The sequence below is a fragment of the Lissotriton helveticus genome, chromosome 1_1 (genome assembly GCF_964261635.1).
Source record: "Lissotriton helveticus chromosome 1_1, aLisHel1.1, whole genome shotgun sequence".
NCBI classification, from domain to species: Eukaryota; Metazoa; Chordata; class Amphibia; order Caudata; family Salamandridae; genus Lissotriton; species Lissotriton helveticus.
This window is the reverse complement of record NC_136057.1, coordinates 2067512578-2067533306: the sequence shown is the minus strand read 5'-3', so window position 1 is coordinate 2067533306 and position 20729 is coordinate 2067512578. Positions and strand designations below refer to the sequence as shown.

Genomic DNA, 20729 nt, shown 5'->3' with positions numbered 1-20729 from the left:
ATAAATAGTAACAACGAATTTGTAAAGAAGAGAACAGAAAGCCAAAGATAAAGACAGGCAGCAAAAGTCCATACTAGGAACAGGATGAAAATGAATGGAAGGATGAAAATGAATGGATGCAAACAGGATGCCACCAAGAAGACGTAGCGAGACACCACCCCTTCCCTAGGGAACATCATGAAAGAAAAAAAATAGAGAAAGTCAGAGAGTAACAAAAATAACGTGTGCAGATCTAAACTAAACACACCATGAAACGGGTACAGGTGAGTACAAAGTAGAGTAGACACCAAGTTTACATAGATAGGGTGAAAACAGTGAAAAGGATGTGCGCACAACCCACACTGCAGACTAGTTAAAGAGTATAGAGACCAGCTCATAAATACTACAACCCTACGACAAAAGAAACAACCATATAAACTTGGAGCGTCAGCAAAACTAAGGTGGTCTAAAAGAAAATAAACAACTCACACAAAATATGTACCACGTAACACACAATTAAAGTGTAACACACAATTAAAGAGTGAACAACCAAAAATAAGGGTTGAATGAATTATTCCAGGCATTGCAGGCTTAATAAAATTGCTGCAGGAATCATTGAACGTATGACAGTCTAATTGAAATTGCTGCAATACCCATAAAACAGTCTCACTAAAATTACTGTATAAATTATTCAACGTATAGCAGTCTTATTGAAATTGCTGCACAATACAGTCTTACTCAAATTGCTGTATATATCAACAGTCTTACTCAAATTGCTGTATATATATCATCTAACAAATAACAGTCTTACTTAAATAGCTGTCATATTTAAATTACTTAACGTATAACAGTCTCATATATAGTCTTATTATAATTGCTGTATAAATGTATATAAGTGTATAACAGTCTTAAATAAATTTCAGCATGACTTATCACAACTAGCACCGTCTTATTAAAATTGTTGCTTGTTAAAATATAACAGTGTTACTGAAATTGCTGCCATTTCATAAAAATATATCAGAATTATATCAATTCCTGAACATATCGCAAATGGTACAGTCTTATCTAAAACAGCTGTAAGAATCATTATAAATGAAACAGTGTTATTAAAATAGCTGCATAAATCCTTAAAAATTATATCAGGTATACTTAAATAACTGTATAAATTATAACAGAGAGTACAGCCTTATTTAAACAAGTAATAGCTCCAGGAAATATTGGAACATTCAATGAAGAATTATAAAATGAGTACCAACATCATCCATTAGATGGCAGTATAGGCTTATTTAGACTATAGTAAAACTGTTCATGTTTCAAGAAGAATATTCGTTTCCGTAAAAGAAAAAAAACTCGTTTTTTCCATTTTCACACGATAACATTTTATAATAAATGAAAGCGCTTGCCAAATATACAAACAGCCAAACGCTGAGTAGAAGACAATATTCCCAGACGATCAAGATACCAGGAAGCTGATGAGTACACGAATACGTGAGGTAGCGTAACCTTATGAAGAGAACTGTAGACAAGAAATCGTATGAGGCAAGTCAAAGATCAAGGGAGGCACGCAAGAGACGTGAATGCCGGATGGCTCACGGTACGCTCTAGTTGCAGAGCGTCTAAAGCAGCACGAAAGACGTCATAAGAGGCTCCTGAGGTGCTCCGTGTGTAACCCTGGACCATGTAAGGTGCGCGAGCACTAGTTTACATTTGAAATATAGCGCAACTGCCAAATTGAACAGGCCTCATGGAGGGGGAAAATGTATATATATATATTTTTTAAGAAGCTTAAATAGGATTACGAAGTAGTTCTTCTCTTCAACAGCCGGCATAGAAGGTTGAATGATCACCGCGCGGCACAAGTGGTAGGTGAAGTGCTCGAGCACTATTTTAAATTTGCAAAACAGAGTAACTGTCACACTTGAGGGTCTCAAAACGGAAAATGGCCACAAATTTCGATAAAGTCCACATTTTCCTTGTTTACAATGTCGTCATCAGCAGCAGCAGGCAGGGAGACTCACAAATGGTTATTAAAACGGGCAACTGTTGAATAAACGAAGTCGCACATCCCCTTCCAAGCTGACACAGACCATGTACTCATCACACATTAGTGCAGCACTAATACAAGCATTTTGCCATGTTTCTTGTTGAAGAACAAACTTGGTTGAGGCACAAAAAAACGATTTTTCTGACCTTTGTTGTGGCAAAGTTTTTAACTCCAAGGTGCACAGGCTTCAGACTGTATTTACTTGTGTCACAAATGAAGAGAGGAAATGTACAGGATGCCTTAGACACATACGTATTGTCAGCCTCATCCACTCATGCACAGCTACTGAGCTGATCGCCTCTTGCCAACAAGTTCACTTTAACACCTCTGTGTAAGGCAATAACTTATGGATTAGTTATATACTGCAAATATTTCACGGTGTAGCACTTACTTTCATGTGTAATTGAAGGCTTTAAAGACAGGAGCTGTCCGGTAATGGACACTGTAATTAACTGAGGATCCACAAATGAAAGCAGGGTATTTCAGACACAGTTCAGAGAGTTTTCACAAAACGCTGTTAACTGAGGGCACAGGCTAACACCAATTATCTTCAATGGTTTATAAATGAAGTGAAAACAGCCGCCTCAGATATGCTCAGTATGCTCACAGTATTTAAGGCAAACAGGTTGTCCCATTTGAACAATGTCTCTCTTCTTAAGTTTGTCAAACAGTTTGTCTTTAAAATCTTTTAATCTCTTCAGTCAAGTTAATGCATGTAAGGAGTAAAAAAAACGCTTAAGCAGGCTGTCCTGATGGTAGTGGACACTGGTGGGGCAAGTGGGCGTTCTTCTCCTATTTTAAGGTTTATTTTCTTTAAGTGGTTTCCTTAAGTAGTTCCTTATGTAGTTCCTTATTTAAAATATAAACAGTCTCATACCTCAGGTAGCCAGCAAGGGGTTTCTTCGCAGGGTTTCTTTGCCAGATCGTCGCCAATGAAATGAAGTATAAATGGTAGTCACGAGGTAGATCCAAGTAGAGATTTATTAAGTTGTTACAGGATCAATTCATGTTGGTTACAGGATCAATTCCAGATGACATAAGGTAGATCCAAGCTGGTACATGGCCCCACCAGGAGCTGATCTTCAGAGCTCACCCACTCAATCCAACTGCCACTCCTCCAGTCCCAGGCATACCCAACATTCCACGCTGTCATCATGCACTCTAAGGTTCCATACACACAGACACATGCAAACCAGCTGAGCTGCTGTAAATGTATTTACAACAGAATCCCTCTAGGAAACACTGTCTGTAGGGAGAAATTATATGGGTACACACTATCACCACTAGTTCTCACTCATACAGACTCACAAATAGTATTCAATAGTGCTCTAGAAACTGTATATTCACCTGAGGTGTGGCACCATAACAGGTATAAAGGAGGATATGGCCATGTCTGAACTGGGGTGGCTTGGTGAGCAAAATAACGATGGATTAAACCCAGATCTGTGTCTGGGGGTGAATGTTTTGCCATTGTGCAACATTGCGTCCATCATCTTGTGTGTTTTGCTGTTCACCCTATGTGGGAAGGGTATGCCCAGACGTGGGTCCCTTGCTCACTAAGCCACTGGAGTCAAGCTATCCTGGTTGAAGACGGCTGATAGCCAGAAACCGGTCCTAGGATGCTTGATTCCGGTCCAGGAAAGACATGGCTTGGCAGTTCGGTCTGGACTGTTCCCATGAGGCACAGGGTCAAGACTGATTTGCATATGGCCATGTCTGAACTGGGGTGGCTTGGTGAGCAAAATAACGATGGATTAAACCCAGATCTGTGACTGGGGGTGAATGTTTTGCCATTGTGCAACATTGCGTCCATCATCTTGTGTGTTTTGCTGTTCACCCTATGTGGGAAGGGTATGCCCAGACGTGGGTCCCTTGCTCACTAAGCCACTGGAGTCAAGCTATCATGGCTGAAGACGGCTGATAGCCAGAAACCGGTCCTAGGATGCTTGATTCGGGTCCAGGAAAGACATGGCTAATGTCGAAATGTCGACAAGGGCATGCATATGTTTCCCATATATGGAGCAGGTGTTCCCGGACTGAAAATGTTTGTTTAATTTTCAAGTTGGTCTTTACTGGCTTACTCTTAACTGTGCCTATTTAGATGACTGTGGTTAAGAAAAAAGAGGGCACAACACTAGAAGTAACTACCCTTAGGAATGGTGTGAGCAATGGAAGGGCACTGCACTTCATACTAAGGAAGGAAAAGAAGTGACGGAAGAAAATCAGTACGGAAAGGTAGGATACAACATATACAGCATTGGATACATTTATATGCGCTATTGGAAGTGCAGTAAAAAAAATAGACCTCCAGGGAATACACCTTCAGCCCTACCTAAAACAAAACCTACAAGAACAAAAGGGGATGAATTGCAGTCGGCAATGTCCAAAAGCTGGAAGGTTACCAGGAAGAAGAAAGGGACAGCTAAGGTCCTAATTGGGTGACGGGAACATGTGGAACAAGAGTGTTTTAAAAAATTTTATAGACAGGAGATTGATCAAAGAGATTGTGCCCCATTGATTAACTAATATGCAGTGGAGCTGGTGTGTACTTCTACCTCATGTCTCACACTGACATAGTCACATCCATCTGCATCATGGCAAACGGAGTTTTGCAGCTGGGATGTTATCAAAGCTACCTAAAATAAGGGCACGACTTAAGACTTCCTCTGGTGCCCCTGAGTTTCAATTTTCGCTGCAAAATTATAGATGGTATACAAAGAGCGTAAAAGAGTGTTGGAAGTTGGTTTAGAGACTCTGAACACATCAGCGAGTACAGACACTGGAAGTTATGCTTGTGACTCCAGCATGGGCTGCCCCAGGAGCTGTGTAAGCACATTGGAGGATGCAAGGTAGGATAGGGGACAGAGCATGAAAGGGGAGTAGGAGACTAATGAAAAGCAATGGGATCGCTCCTAATGCTGAGTGATAATGTCGTTTGTGAGGTGCTGTATATGATCTGTGACCAAGGGGGGCTAAGTCAACGTTGTCACGTATCTCCAACCCAGTGTCTATTACGGCTGGTCATAGTAGGTCACCGCGCAACGAAACGAATCCCTGATTACCAAACCTACGTACCTGCAAAACCATTATGGAAGACTTCTATGGCGCACCCAGCAAGAGTACAGGAAAAATGCTGGTGTGTCATCTTTAAGCGCCACCAATGAACGAAACGCAGCAGTGGAGGACGAGAGAAAGAGGTGAGCTCTGGGAATTGTTGTTCCTCATAGAAAACCGCTGCATCAATAGGGGATAAGGCCGTGTAAACATGTGGCCCTCCAAGCTACTGACTGGGCAGCACAGCTTCATATAGTGCAGACGCCCAGGTTTCACCTAGTTAAAAGGTCCGCCAGTGAGTAACTGTATTGGTATGTTAGAAGAATACAATAGTTCGCAACCATCACTTAAGAACAATCTAGATGTTTAGATTCAGCAATTTTTAATGTTTCACACGTGGTTCTCTTCTACTTATACAAAATTGTAATATTTCATGGAATGTATTTACATTTATGGAGGACAATGACAGGCAGAAAGTCACAGAGAGAGAGGGATATGGGTAGCAAGCGAGTGATGCCAAGAGACAGCAAAACAAAGTGAGTACAGGAAGAGAGAAAAGGTCAGAAAAAAGTGAAAGAGCATGTTGGACAAGGGAAAGAAAGACTGAAAGAAATAGAAAAAAGTGAGAATGTTTGAGAAGGGGAGGAAGAGAAAAGGGTGTGTGGGTGTGTGTCAGTTTTAGAGACAGAACGAGAAAGGTGAAGGGTGAGACAAAGGAAGGCAAAAAAAACACACTGCAGAGTCTCGGAAAGGAAAGAGGAAAAGTTGGAGCAGACGACGCATGAGAGCCAAGCCCAGGAGTTGTATGCGTGCTCGCCGCGAAAGTGAAAGTGCATCGCGATTGCGATGCACCTGGCGAAAGTAAAAGTGCATCGCTATTGCGATGCACTTAATGACCTGTGACAGGAGGAAAGACAGATGGCTGCTGCGCGCGCGCCTGCACGCTTACGTGCACGCAAGCTTCAGGCAACCAAAATGCTTGTGGTAGAACTTTGAAAACCCGTTTTCTAAATGTCTCGCAGAGCAGAGCATGCGCTGGCTCAGGCGAGACCTAAAAACAGCTTAGCACCAGGCAAAAAGTGGGGGTAACCATAAAAGCAGATCCTACTTTCCTAAAGTCGGTCAGGACTTCGTTGAATAGCAGTAAAGGTTCAGATAAGGTCTGTCCAGTTTCTAGCACATACGCAACGTAACTGTAAATCTGTGACTTCAGCCACTCATCTGATAAACAAGGCAAATAAAACTGCTTCTTCTGTCGAAGGGCCGCAGGGAGGGAGGACCTAGCATCATGTTAGGGGTGTCTAGCCCATTGGTCTCTTGTAGGACCAGATACAAAGATTTCACCATTAGAATTAGTCACCATAATCACCAAAAGCGGATCGATTCCAAATCTGATCTGAGCAGTTGTTGGAGCATTGGAGGGTGTGTCCTAGGTAAAGACATTATCATATCAGAATCGGAGTATGTTGGTGCAAGGCAATTCAGAACACTGCTTCAGCTGAGTTCGAGATGAATTTGGTTCAGAGTCGGACAGCACAATGATATCAACATCAGTCACAGGCACTGGAGCCAGATTAGATGCTGAAAGAACCAATATAGAGCATGCTGCTGGGCATAGAGTCTGCTCTGAAGTCGTAGCTGAACCCGAAGCGAGTTCAAGTGGGACAGCCTGTTCCAAGGGCAGACCCATCAGTGGTAAACTGATTGGAGGCTTCTGCGGATCCATTGAGCCTTAAGGCACACTAGAGGGAGACAGCAGGGAGCCAATGAAGCAGACCATGGAATCTTTAAATATCTCAACCTGTTGTGGCATCATCAATGGACCCAGGAATTTTGTAGTAGAATCAGATCCTCAGTAGTGGAACAGAAGCAAGCTGGAGAGGCACCTTGATGTCCTTGAGACTTCTCAGATGTAGAGCGGCGAGGAAAGGACGAGGCCCACTTGGACTTCTTGTATTTCTATTGGGATTTTGACTTACCACAAGACTTGGACCACAATGATGACCTGTTGCAGGACCGACCGCAAGAGCGGAACAGGACTCTGTTCTTAACTTCGAGAGGGAGTGGGGCTTAAACAACTTCCTGCGGTACATGTACAACTTGGCTTTGGAATACTGGATTGTCTTTGTATGCACCAGGGCACACACCTCCCACAACTTGGAGTCATGGCCGGGCCCCAAACACCCAATTTCTCCAGACTTCATTTGAATGGCTGCATGCAACGAAGGCTATGTACTGGTTGCTCTTGAATAGCCAGGCTAGGAAGGAGTCTGTGTTTTTACCTCATTCAGAAGCTTGATTGAGAGATAATGACTGAAATAATTTCAATGCTATAACACCCAAATCCGTGCAGATCTCATGTGGAGATTGACCCTCTGAAGTTTTCTGCAGACGTGGAATCAGATGGAAATTTTAAGTTGTTGGTACATTTGTAAGCGTTCACTCCTGGCACATATCTGAGGGTTTTAGAATGACAAAAAAATAATAAGCTTGCAGATTTGACAATGGTGAGGAAGAAGGTTGATCGAGGAATGCTTAGAGCAAAACTGGCAGTATCTTTCAGAAGATACGCATGAAGTAGTCGAATGATCCAGACAGGTTGTACAATCTTCAGTTGCAGCTATTTTTCACCTTGCCTGATCGACAGGTAAATGGAGAGGTTAACTCTTCTGTATATAGTGTTCACTTTAGTCAAGACTGGATGATTTCACTTAGCAGTTCCTTTTCTGAAGCCAGAGACAATGCAGGTAGTCTTTTCTTAGTAAATGAGTATGGGTTAGAATACTGTGGAGAGAAGGCATTGGTTTCCCTCGGTTTGCTGCAAGGAGGTACTTTTGTGTCTCTTCTGTACACGTTACTCAGTGTGACAAATCAGGAAGGTGAATGAGAGCCATTAAAGTGGGCAGTCTGCATGTATCCTGCCTACGAACAGTAACTTTTAGTTTAAGGATCAAAATACGGTCTTTCAAAAAATAAAGAAATCCTAATACCATATACTAAGGATATGCTGCCGACATCAAAGGCAAATCTAAAGGCCACCCTACAGGGCATTACAAATTACAGGGCAGCTGAAACGGATTATATCACAGCAAGGCTCGAGACTAAAATGTTAGGAGCTTTAAAAATATATGTAGGCTTGTAAGAAAGCACAACGCATCTAAGGGGATGACCCAAGGAGAATGTAAAAAGTGGGGGAAATGCTCACTTCTAGAGCAGTGTTCTGACTGCTCCTGGCTATTAATAGAATCAGACCAGGCTTCAGGTCCTAGACTCTGAGGCCTTTATGCTGAGTAGCGAGGTACATCACATTTTGAGCGCAAACAGGAGTTTGCACACATCAAAATGTTGAGATGGGAGGTAATTAATACAAAGGGTAAATACGTGAAATGACCTCATCATGACTCGCAAAAGTTATAATTCCTTATTTACTGAAGCACAGCACCACAGAGCAGCTATCCCGCTAAGTTCTCCAAACGCTCTTGGAATGTCCTCAGTACATTTTCTCAAGACGTCATTATGTTCTACTCAGGAATGCAAAGAACACCACGCTACCAGTCACCACAAACCTACAGTGGATAATTATTGCCTGTGGTAAATACTTTCCATAGCAATTACCCTACACACACAATTTCTCTATACGCCTTTCACCAGGTAGTGACAAAACAGTCTGGGTGAAAACCCCTGGAAAATATGCTGCACGTGCGGTAATCGGTGGCAAAACACCAGTTTCGAAGGCTATGCACAATTCTGGCGTGCCCCACAGCAAGGTAAAGGAATTGTACCGCATTAGTTAACAAAAAAACACCCACTTACCCTGCAGGCTAAAATAAGGGCCTAAAAGTAAAAGCTTTACACAGTTTATATTACGAAAACAATAGCAACTGTTTCATTTGGTAGGGGAAAAATATAACAAAAGATACTTTGTAGTCAAGTTAAAAATACGTATTATACAACAAAACCTACATATTAGTACTGGAAAGCATTTGTAAAAGTTCGGCCTTCCATTGTCTCTAAACAAGACTGACTGTGAACGAATGAGTGGAGGATTTTAAATGACTAATAAGAAATGTAAAAGCACTGAGGAGGGCTGTTGCAGAATCCTACATTTGGGTATTTATGATGTCAAAATGTTCATTCACGGATCCAAACTATTACCTCATAGCCTCTGTAATCGACTTCCACGTCATCCCCGTAGACGTTGAGCTCCATGTTCTTGTGGCTGAAGACTGTCGCCGGTTTGGGGTTGCGAGGGTTGCATGCCATGTCATCAGCTAGCATGAGCACAATGTGACTGCAAGAGAGCCAGCAAACAACCGACGTTAGTTATACACGCCCAAAGCCTGGAATAGTGTCCTTTCAATACACACTGGCATCCGTTAACCTGAACATCTACCATTACAGGCACTGCAGCAGCGAGCGGGGCTGAACAACAACCCACTCACTCGATGGGCTCAGAACAGGACTCTGATACGACCGTTAATTAAAAACGACTCCACTTCATGCACCTGTGGTCAAGTGTTACACGTCTCAAACAACAGATACACAAGGACAGTCGTTTAAAAATAGCTATCAATTTATTTATATTGAGACTCCTTGGGTAAGGAAAGTGTTGTGTTGATTGGTGAGGAAGTCCACAAACACCAAGAGAGGATTTGAAGGTAGATTTATTTCTGAAGGTAACCTGGCATCCAACAGCCTCGACGGTCAAGTAACAACTGCCACCCATCGAGTGTTGTCTGCCTTACATTCTAAAGAATGGACAATGCAGGTAATTCTAACGTGAGGTCATCAGGTGAGTACAATAACTTTATTATACTTAACATCACAACACAATCTTCCTCTTCAAATAAAAGGAAATAAAGAACAAAGAGGAAAGAAGGAATAAAGAAAGAAAGAACAAAAACTAATGGAATCAAAAAACAAAGTAAATGCACAGTTGTCAGAAACGATATAGTGCTATTAAAATCAAACAGTTACACAGTCTTGCAAGTAAACAGGAGGTCTGCGAACTCTGGGACCTGAATTATCACAAGTGTCTAAACTAGGTCCCGAACTTGCAGCACTACCACGAGTAGAGTTGTGTTCATCTTAGACATAATGTTCAATAATCACCTGACCCATCTTCTCTGTTTCAGAATGAAGATGATGATCAGGAATAAACATAGCACCAGAACACCCATCATTGTCTGTAGACTGTCTGACCACTGTACCCCTCCTTTGATAAAGAGCAACCCTACGAAAATTCAATTTTTGACCGCCTTCAACCACCACAAAATGCTGACCAACACTAATGATCCGATGTGGACCCGGAAATTTACTAAGACCAGCTTTTACTCTTCCAATTTTTAATTTGACCCAATGGCCAACTCTAAATTTGGAATCAGAAAGATTTTCAGGAGACTCCCCCTCAGATAAAACCCAATCTTTAAGCCATGCTGGAACTAGCCTAGAACCAGGTAATCGCCCCCTCATAACTTGGAAGGTAACAAGGTGAGTGACACTATGCTCAATGGAGCGGTATGCCCACAACATTTCTTCAATCAAACGTCTAGGTGCTTGTCCATTTGCCAAAGCTAACTGTAAAGTCCCTTTCACTAGTCTATTGGCTCTCTCCACTATTCCAATTCCCATGGGATTGTATAAAGATGAACAAGAATGTTTAATGCCACACTTTAAGAAAACAACACATTTCACCTGAAGTCATCTGCGTACCGTTATCAGTTAACAAAATATGAGGGACACCCTCGTCAAGAAACAATTTTTCCAATACATTAATGGTAGATTTTGTGGTAATGTCGTTCAAAAATTTAACAACTAACCGCCTTGAATGAGCCTCAACAATGACCACTGCAAACCGCATATCAATAGAGAAATCAGAAAGTGGACCAATAAAGTCTAAGCAAATAGTATGCCAAGCCTTTCCAAGATCAGTGATATGTCCCAAACTCTTTTGATCTCCAACTTGAAGTCTCTTCTCGCTTTCTTTACACAAAACACAGTTTTCAACCCATTTGCGAACCTGATTATCCATCCCTGGCCACCAAAATTCTTGTTTAATCCTTTTAATTGTCATTCCTTGGCGTAGATGGCCTTCATGGGCAAGTCTAAAAATACGCAAACGAAGACCACTTGGAGGTACAAACCTGTCACCTCTCATAATCACTTCATGATTGTACACTGTCAACTCATCCAAAAGTTTCCAACATGGTCTAATACCCACAGGCACCATATTCTCACATGGTGCTCCATTCTTAATCAAAGAAATAACTTCCTTCAAAATGGAATCAGATTTCATCTCCTGTACCCACAGTGCTTTTGAAAACGCACCTAAACTGCAATCAGAAACTTAACATATCAAAGCTACTGCTTCTTCAGACTCTAATTTCTTGACAACATCTTTATCAACAACTTCCGAATCTAAAGACATACGAGATAAACAGTCAGCTTGCGAGTTCCTCCATCCCTGAACAAACTCAATATCATACAAATATTCCTGCAATCTAGCAGCAAATCTAGCTAGGCGAGCAGACCCCTTACCAGCACCTCCTGCAGAAAGAGGCTTGTGATCAGTTTTCAGAACAAATCTAGAACCCCACAAATATACTCTGAAGTGTTCAACACCCCATGCTGAAGCCAATGCCTCCTTCTTGATCACTGAATAATTCCTCTCCACCTGTGTCAACGTTCTAGATGCAAAAGCAATCGTTTTAACAACACCACGTTGTAATTGGGAAAGAACACACCAATTCCAGTCAAACTAGCATCTACAGTGACAATAGATTTTCACCCAGAAGTGAAAGGAGCTAGAATGCCCTCATTGCAAATTTTATCTTTAATGTTAGAAAAGGCATCCTTTTGTTCTGTTCTCTGCCCCAAACAAACTTGGTACCTTTACAGAGCAAGCATCTAAAAGGTTCTGTATTGTCAGCAAATGTTCTCACGGATTTAGAATAGTATTCGACCAGACCCAAAAAAGACCTGAGCTGATCTTTATCTTTGGGATGGGGAGCATCCTTTATGGCCTCAAGTAAGTTGCGTTTGGGAGTTAAACCCCCACTTGAAATGGTATATCCCAAATACTCCACTTGTTCAGTTAGAAATTTGCATTTATCCTTATTGACAGTTAGACCAAAATGTTCAAGTTTCCAAAGAACCTGTCTCAATAAGGCATTGTGCTCTTCAATAGTTTTCCCACAGACCAAAATTTCATCTTGGAAATAAACCACTCCCACCAAATCCTTAAACAAATTATTCAGCATTCTTTGGAAGACACTCGCAGCTGACGCCAAGCCGAACGGCATGCGTGTGAACTGGAAAGTGCCCTCACTGGTAATAAACGCTGAATCAGGGTGAAGTTTTATCTGGTGATAAGCACTTCGCAAATCAATTTTTGGGAAGTACTTAGCACCACCAACAGACTGTAATAATTCATTGATATTGGGCAAAGGAAAAGGGTCCATGACAATGTCCTGATTAAGAGATCTTAAATCGATGCAAAATCTGAGACGGCCATCCGATTTGAGAGTCAAAACCACCGGCGAAACCCAAGGTGACGCCTCCACAGGCTCTATAACACCAGAGAACAACTCTTGAAGAAGATCCTTTAGTCCCTTCCTAACTGACATCGGTACTTTCCTTAACTTGTGCTGAATTGGACAAGTATTAGGTTTAAGAATTATTTTATGTAAATAATCTTTTACGTAACCTAATCTGTCCTCAAAAACTTTGTGGGCATCTTGCAGGATGTGATCAATTTGTATGTCATCTTCTACAACCATAATCTGATTAGGAGACCTAGGGTTAATTATAATGTGAAGATCATACTGATGCATCCAACCAATGGTAGGTGGACCATCATTCGCGACGTACACTTTGCCATCTATAGATCTGGACCCAAATTTAATTGACCCATGCATAAATCCCAAAATGTCAACTGGTTCACCTTGATAACTAACAGGATTTATATCTTTGTTTAAAAGAGGTACACCTTCCCAATGTGTGTTAAAAAGATTTTCAGGAATAATGGTAAACATTGATCCTGAATCAACCATAAGAGATACATTCTTACCACATACATTAAACTCTGCAGTAGGTCTTGTCATTCTTTCTAAATCATGGACGTAATCACCCACCAAGTTGGTATCAGGAATTTCACTTAAAACCAACACTCGATTGAGAGTTTGTTTGAAATCAAGACTGGATTGAACCACATTGACTTTAGATTTAAGTTTAAATTCTGTACTGTCAGAGGACCTACCCATACATGAATAATGACCTTTGCGGCCGTATTTCCTACAATTTTGTTCAAGAGCAAAACATTTCTTGTAATCAGCTAAATGGTATTGACTACCACACCTCAAGCATTCTCTTCTCTTATCCTTGGAAACATTACCAAAACTATACACATTGTTTCCACTTTTTTTAGAGAGTGCATTAACATCAGCTTCATCTTCCTTGTTAGAGTCAACGTTCGCAACTTCATTGGAAGGTTTGTCTCTTTTGCTGAACTCCTTAATGCATTTCTGAGACTCTTTAATAACCTTTGCTAAGTCAATTGCTTCTTTGAGTGACAGATTTTTGGCTGCCCAAAGTCTCTCTTGAATCTTCTTCTCCCGACATTGTACAATGAGTTGGTCACGAATTAACTCATCACACATAGTCCAAAACTGCACTTCACTGAAAGTTCACGTAACCTAGCTACAAAGTCATCAATACTCTCACCTTCAGATTGAGGTTGAGTATAAAACTTATACCTGGCCATAACTAAATTTACTTCTTTAGCGAATCTTGTTTCTAAACGTTTAATGGCCTCTTTATACTCATCATCCATTGGTTGTCCATTTGGACCCATAGCTACCGGTAGATATTTAAACACCTGTTTACCTTCACTACCAAGAGCACTCAATAACAGAGCCTTCTTTCTTGCAGAAGAGAAGAGAACACTTAAACAGTCTTACTGTAGTTCGCTGCTAAACACTTCCAAGTTGCTGCAAAAGAAAACACTTGCAAAGAAACAAGTACATTGTCTCACCAACTAAACGGTTCCAGATCGCTGCAAGAATGTTACGGTAAAATGCTTCACAAGAATGAGCGATCCAATTATGCGCGCTAAAGTCTTACGAGCCAGCCAACACACTTCCAGGTTTCCGATGAAACCAAGATGGTGGCACATAAATTACGTGCAGTGTCACGCACAGTGTTTGCCGTGCGTTTCAGGAAACGTGAGCTTTGCGATCCACTGCAGCATAGCGAAGACGGTTTAAGAGAAATGCTCGCGCTGAAGTCTTGCGCCCTGAGAATGCCACGAGCCAAACTGTCCGGGACCAAGTCTCTCGGTATAAATTTAAATATAAAGTAAATACCTTCAGAGACGGTAACCGGGAAAATGCGAGAAGTTCGATACAGATCAGAAAGCAGCCGGGAGACAGGAATCAAAAGGAAGAGAAGACCACAGGATCACCAGGAAATCTCCGAAGGTGCCGATAAAGAATTGGAACCGTCGAGGAAGTAATCGGCGCCAAAATTGTTGTGTTGATTGGTGAGGAAGTCCACAAACACCAAGAGAGGATTTAAAGGTAGATTTATTTCTGAAGGTAACCTGGCATCCAACAGCCTCGATGGTCCGGTAACAACTGCCACCCATCGAGTGCCGTCTGTCTTACATTCTAAAGAATGTACAATGCAGGTAATTCTAACGTGAGGTCATCAGGTGAGTAAAATAACTTTATTATACTTAACATCACAACAGAAAGCAAGCCCAAGGAAAAAGCTGAAAAGTGCAATCTAACTACAGGGCGGCAAAAAATTTTTTTTGCTACCTTTTACACCAGCTTATGAAGTAAATGTATTTAAATACAATGAAGCTATTTTGTTACGCATGTTTGAAATGTAACTCGGAATTAGGAAATTCAAATTAATCTATCTCTACATGCTAAACTCCTTTATTAGGTCGAGCTGGAGAGCATCCGTAGGATGCGTCCAGTCTCGAGAACTTTAGTGATCAGTCTGGGGGGAATGACGGACAAAAAGGTGCTACGAGCTTGGATTTGGGTGCGCTAACGCGCACGCCCAGCCCGGCGCCGTGCACGTCCCCTGCCACAGATTCCCTGAACACAGACATACACACATGCACACGCAGGCAGGAAGGCACACACACACACACGCGCGCGCACCCCTCCTACTTTCCCCGACTCACCGGCACCCCGCACCCCCCTCCCCCCCACACACACAGGAGCGCACCTACACACACGCACGCACGCACGCACACACACACACAGAGACCACCGCCATACAAGCCCCCCCCCCCGCTCGCTCTCACCGCTCCCGGTTTCCTTCCCGCTCTGGCTCCACAACCGGACTCCATAACCCAATCAGAGGCCGATCACCCTGCGCAAGGTAGCGGCCGGGACAAAGGACGACAGACGAGAACGTTGCGAAGCAGTGCCCATGCGCGTGCGCAGCTAAAGGTCACGCCTACTAACATGCCGCCCTCCGGTTGCGTAAGCGCTATGTGACGGACTACGGTTTGCTTCTTCCAGTGCTGTTTGTGACCAGCGGCGTGGTCTTCCTCACTTAGCCTGCCCTGCTGTTTTATACAGCTGAAGTAAAGTTCTGATGTCGGTCAAAGACACACACAGTAAGAGACTGGACAGGACTCGGCTGTGTAGTCAAGCGATTAGCCGCCCAACGCTTTTTGAAATAATTACAGCGCCTGCTGTAGTGTCTCACTCAGTCTGAGGCTTGCCTAATCAATGCCCGGAAGTGCTGCTCTCGAGTCAGCAAGTTTAGTACTGATTGTTGGGTGTTGATTCTGAATTATAAATTAAGCAGCTGAGAGCTTAGCTGTGTGCCTCTAGCTGCAGTGCCTGTGGGGCTGGGAAGGTAGGGTGCGCTGGCGGACAGACGGTATCGGATCGGAACAGGCAGAGCTGACACTAGCAGGACTGGGCCCTGAGGGGTTGGGCCGCTTCTGCACCTGGCCGCTTCAGGCCCTCTCACTGCTGGCCGCAAAGATTGAATTTACCCCATCTCACTACCCGGCTACTCGTGCAGCATGATGATGGCAAACTACTAGGGGTGCCGGCGCCGCACCTGCCACCGCGTTTCCCAGCAGCACTGGGTACAGCGGCCAGCAGAGAGGTGAGCGGACACTGGGGACGGTACAGTAGAGAGAGTCAGTGACTGCCACTCTAACCATCAGGAGACGCTGGCTGAGGGGAGGAGAAGGGCAGGGAGTGTTTAGGCTGTTGTAACTTGTGTAAAGTCCTCTGAGGCCTGTGGCGAAATCGGGACAGCAAAAGGCACACCAATTGCTTGACAATAACTGTCTCGCGCTGGAACCCCGGTGGCTTATTACGTCATACTAGGGAACTAAACTATTCTGTTATGAACTACCATGCAATGTTTTTCTCCACCCCATATCTGCACGAGTGGATGCTGTTCGTGTAGGTCTAAATTCAGTGCTTGTGCGTGTTTTCGTCCTTATTTTTGGGTTTACTTTAGCCACGTAGTGTCTTTATGTACAACTAGCACCTCGGACACTAGGGTCAAAGCACTCCAAATAGAAAGTTAAGTGCGGAGGAAAAACACATGTCAGGTGGCATTTTCGGCCGTGTGTCTTCTGAAGAAGCAGCACTGGGCAAAGGGTCCTCGTCATTCCAGGAGACCGTTACTCAGAAGGCAATTTTCTAAAAATCAGTCACAAAGAGGCTCCAAACCGATGTTTTAATTACCACTACTTTACGCACCAAGGTGGACAATCTACAACTGACTCTTCAGTAACATATATTTTTAATCATCTTCACTGAAAACCCATCCACCACACGTGAACTATAAATCTTTACACTAAGCATTGAACAGACTGTAATATGTGCAGTATCACTAACCCTATATTTGATTTAACCCTAGACATCGTCCTATAATGTACCTTATAGTACTACTCTACACACCTTGTACCTCTGTGTCTGGTTGCTTAGTGCGCTGCATGTGTTGCTGACGTTCTTTCTAGGTGCCTGCCCCTATCGAACCAGGCAGGGTGCAGGATCCTGAATGATTTTGATTTTGTTGTGGGGCACCACAGGATAGTCAAGCAAGAGCATACCTTTAACATGGTTCTCATGCTCCTGGCCCCCCACCTCCCCCAGACACCATAATGACTGTCTTTCACTGACGTCCGCCCTTATATTATGATGTTCACACCCAAAGAGCTGAGAGGTCCCATGTACATACCACTTACAGGCTACCAGATTTCCTATATGGATAAAAGTTAGACTTAGCCCAGACTTGATCACCTTGGATTGTGGCTTTATTTTGCGCGCAAGAATGTGTCACTCTTAGTCGTTAAAATGTCACTCATAATTACATTGAAATTATGAAAATGTCACACATAGCAATTTGAAACCTTGCCAGCTATGCAGCCCTGCCTCAGTATATTAACTCATATCGGTTCTTCTCAGCTTTCCTAAGCACGCGAGAGTTCTCTGTACATGACATGCCTGAGGGGTCCAGAATTGTCAAGGGTGGAGGGCAACAATTGATGGATGTTAAATTCTTGAGCAAACCTTTCTTAACCACAGGGACCATCTTGGGTGACATGCCATTGCATTGTTTTTTAGCTTGTATATGCGCTAACAGAAATTAGCCTTGTGCCTGGGTGAAGACGAGTTTGCATATGGTATGCCCCCTGCTGTGCTGAAAAGACGAGCAAGAACATGGAATGGAATGTTAGCCAGAGGCATTCCTGATGGCAGCAAGCGATGGCTCCAACATACACATCAATCACTTTTTTTTGTACTTCCGCTAAATGTGGTAATGTAAGTAAGTATTAAGCACGCTCTTGAAGCCACCATTGGAAAGCCTACTGAGCACACAAAAATATGACTTCTGTGAAAATAACTATACTGAATTCGTGTTGAAGCACTAACGCAGCCTTCCAAACAGCACTGATCAATCGATAATGTGATTGATTAGCAGAACGACTTGCTTACCTCAGAGAACAGGCAGTTAAGACGCATTCGTTCCCCAGTTGAGAAGCCCTGCGGCAGCAGACTGAAACACGGGGCATGACGTCACGAAAAAACGTAGAACAAAGATAACTGTTAGACCCATACAACCAGCGCCGTCTTAACGCATGGGCACGCTGGGCAGCTGCCCGGGGCCCCACGAGCATAGGGGCCCCATTCAGACAAGAATTTAACACAGAATTTCCATGAAACATTTGTATTCCTGTGAGTGATTTTGTACGCAGGGCCCAGTGCACTGCTTTGCTCAGGGGCCTTCAGTGATGTTTAGACGGCCCTGCATATAACCTGCATTTCACTCATACACGGAAGAAAAATAATCCTTTATTAGGGCTCGCTGGTACTGCATCCGAAGGATGCGTCCAGCTGGGAGCCTTTTAGTTACCTGACTCGGGGGAATGAGGGACAAAAGGGTGTTACGAGCTTGGATTTGGGTGCCCGGCGCCGTGCACATCCCCTGCCACAGATTCCCTGAACACAGACATACACACATGCACACGCAGGCAGGAAGGCACACACACACGCGCGCGCCCCCCCTACTTCCCCCGACTCACCGGCACCCTCCCCGCCGCACACACACAGGAGCGCACCTACACACACGCACGCACGCACACACACATACAGAGACCACCGCCATACAAGCCCCCCCGCTCGCTCTCACCGCTCCCGGTTTCCTTCCCGCTCTGGCTCCACAACCAGACTCCAGAACCCAATCAGAGGCCGATCACCCTGCGCAAGATAGCGGCCGGGACAAAGGACGACAGACGAGAACGTTGCGAAGCAGTGCGCGTGCGCAGCTAAAGGTCACGCCTACTAACATGCCGCCCTCCGGTTGCGTCCGCCACCGCCATACAAGCCCAACCCCCCGCTCGCTCTCACCGCTCCCGGTTTCCATCCCGCTCTGGCTCCACAACCGGACTCCAGAACCCCAGAACCCAATCAGAGGCCGATCACCCTGCGCAAGATAGCGCCCGGGACAAAGGACGACAGACGAGAACGTTGCGAAGCAGTGCGCGTGCGCAGCTTAAGGTCACGCCTACTAACATGCCGCCCTCCGGTTGCGTAAGCGCTATGTGACGGACTACGGTTTGCCACGATCGATTCCCCAATGAGTTCGTTTCTCATCTTGTAATGGTCTTCCTACACGGAGCTAGTTCCAAACACTATGCTTATTTTGCAACAATTATTTTAGAATATCTGAAATGCAGCTTTTTTGGCTGCTCTAAAAGGAAAGTTTAGGCGGTACTAGGGAAGATAACTAACAACTCGCTTAGCCCCTACCAGCACAAACACTACGTACACATATTTTGTCACGGGACATTAAGCGCATGCATTCTACCAGCACCCTGCAACACTGTGGATTTACAGGAATCCAAACACCAGCGTAAAGTACTCGAACAACAATGACGTCTGTCTTATAAATGTCACAATTTTTTTTTAATATTTCACTTCTGTTCTTGGATTTTCGTGAAAATACAACACAAATTGCATTACAAAAACTATAGGTGTCACATTTGTGAAAGCTAAAACTATTGGCATTGTAAATGACAAAGCTATTAATTTAGCTATTTTCAAAACCAACACATAAATAAAAAAAATGTCATTTACAATACCAATAGCTCAAACTTTCCTAATGCGAGACCTATTGCATTGCAAATGCTTGTTCTTTGAGACATTTACAACTGAGTGAGATACACCAGAGTAGACAATTTTGCTTTCACTGAATTTGCCTATATCTCTCTTCAGTCTAACTTTACATAAAGGAATATTCTCATTTTTAAAAATGCAGCTTCACCAGAACAGCACGACTCCACTGATCACCTCTGCAGTATTACAGGGGGCCCGCAAGAGGTTAAAGGTGACTGCATGACTGACGCACATACGTCCGTCCAGCAGTGGGTGCGATTGAACAAGGGAAAGGAAAACAGACGCGCTCAGTGTTTGATCTGCGTGGCAACAGCAAGTAGAGGTAGGCGAGCCAGCAAATTAACAGGGAGAGCCGAGTCGAGCCTAGAGTCTGGTCTGGCTCGAAGAACTTGTGAACTATCGGAGCGCTGCAAATACTTGCCATGTAAATCATACTACAGACATTTAAAAATACGATAAGGTAACTTCACAAATTCAAAAGAGTGTATTTCTTCAACCAGCCGGAGCGTTTCAATTTCGTGGATCTAATTATATCACTGCATTGAAATGCATTTATTAAAAGTGATAGTTTTTAAACATTCCCAACACCCTACTACCTCCCAGAAAACAATGCCGTTGGTGAACTAAGGGGCAAGTCACTTGTCATGTGTACGCTATAATATGTGATCTACATTATTAGATGAAGCAACATTATAATCAGGGCACCTGGAAATACGAGGCAGGGGAGGGTCAAGTTATGCAGAACTGCTGACTATATTATGTGGTAATAAAAGGCATATTATGCAGCATAATGTGGCAAATTCTAGGATGGCATTACTTCATTGCATTGTCATCTTAACATATGGTAACACCGTCTGATTTCAAATCAATGCTTTCTTGTTCGATTACGAATCATTACAATGGCAACAGTCAGTGCATTGAGTCCCACACCCAATAAAAAAAAGATAAATAACAATAAATACTTAAAATGAAGACACCCACTAAAA

At 43.3% G+C, this 20729-nt stretch overlaps 1 protein-coding gene across 1 annotated transcript in view; it reads right to left on the bottom strand.

The window, feature by feature from the left end:
- Positions 1-20729, bottom strand: part of PIGK (phosphatidylinositol glycan anchor biosynthesis class K) — a 382594-nt gene that overhangs the window by 238393 nt on the left and 123472 nt on the right. The window contains exon 4 of the mRNA XM_078645245.1: positions 9233-9368. Coding sequence (XP_078501371.1) covers positions 9233-9368 — 136 coding nt within the window. The remainder of the gene's footprint in view (positions 1-9232; positions 9369-20729) is intronic.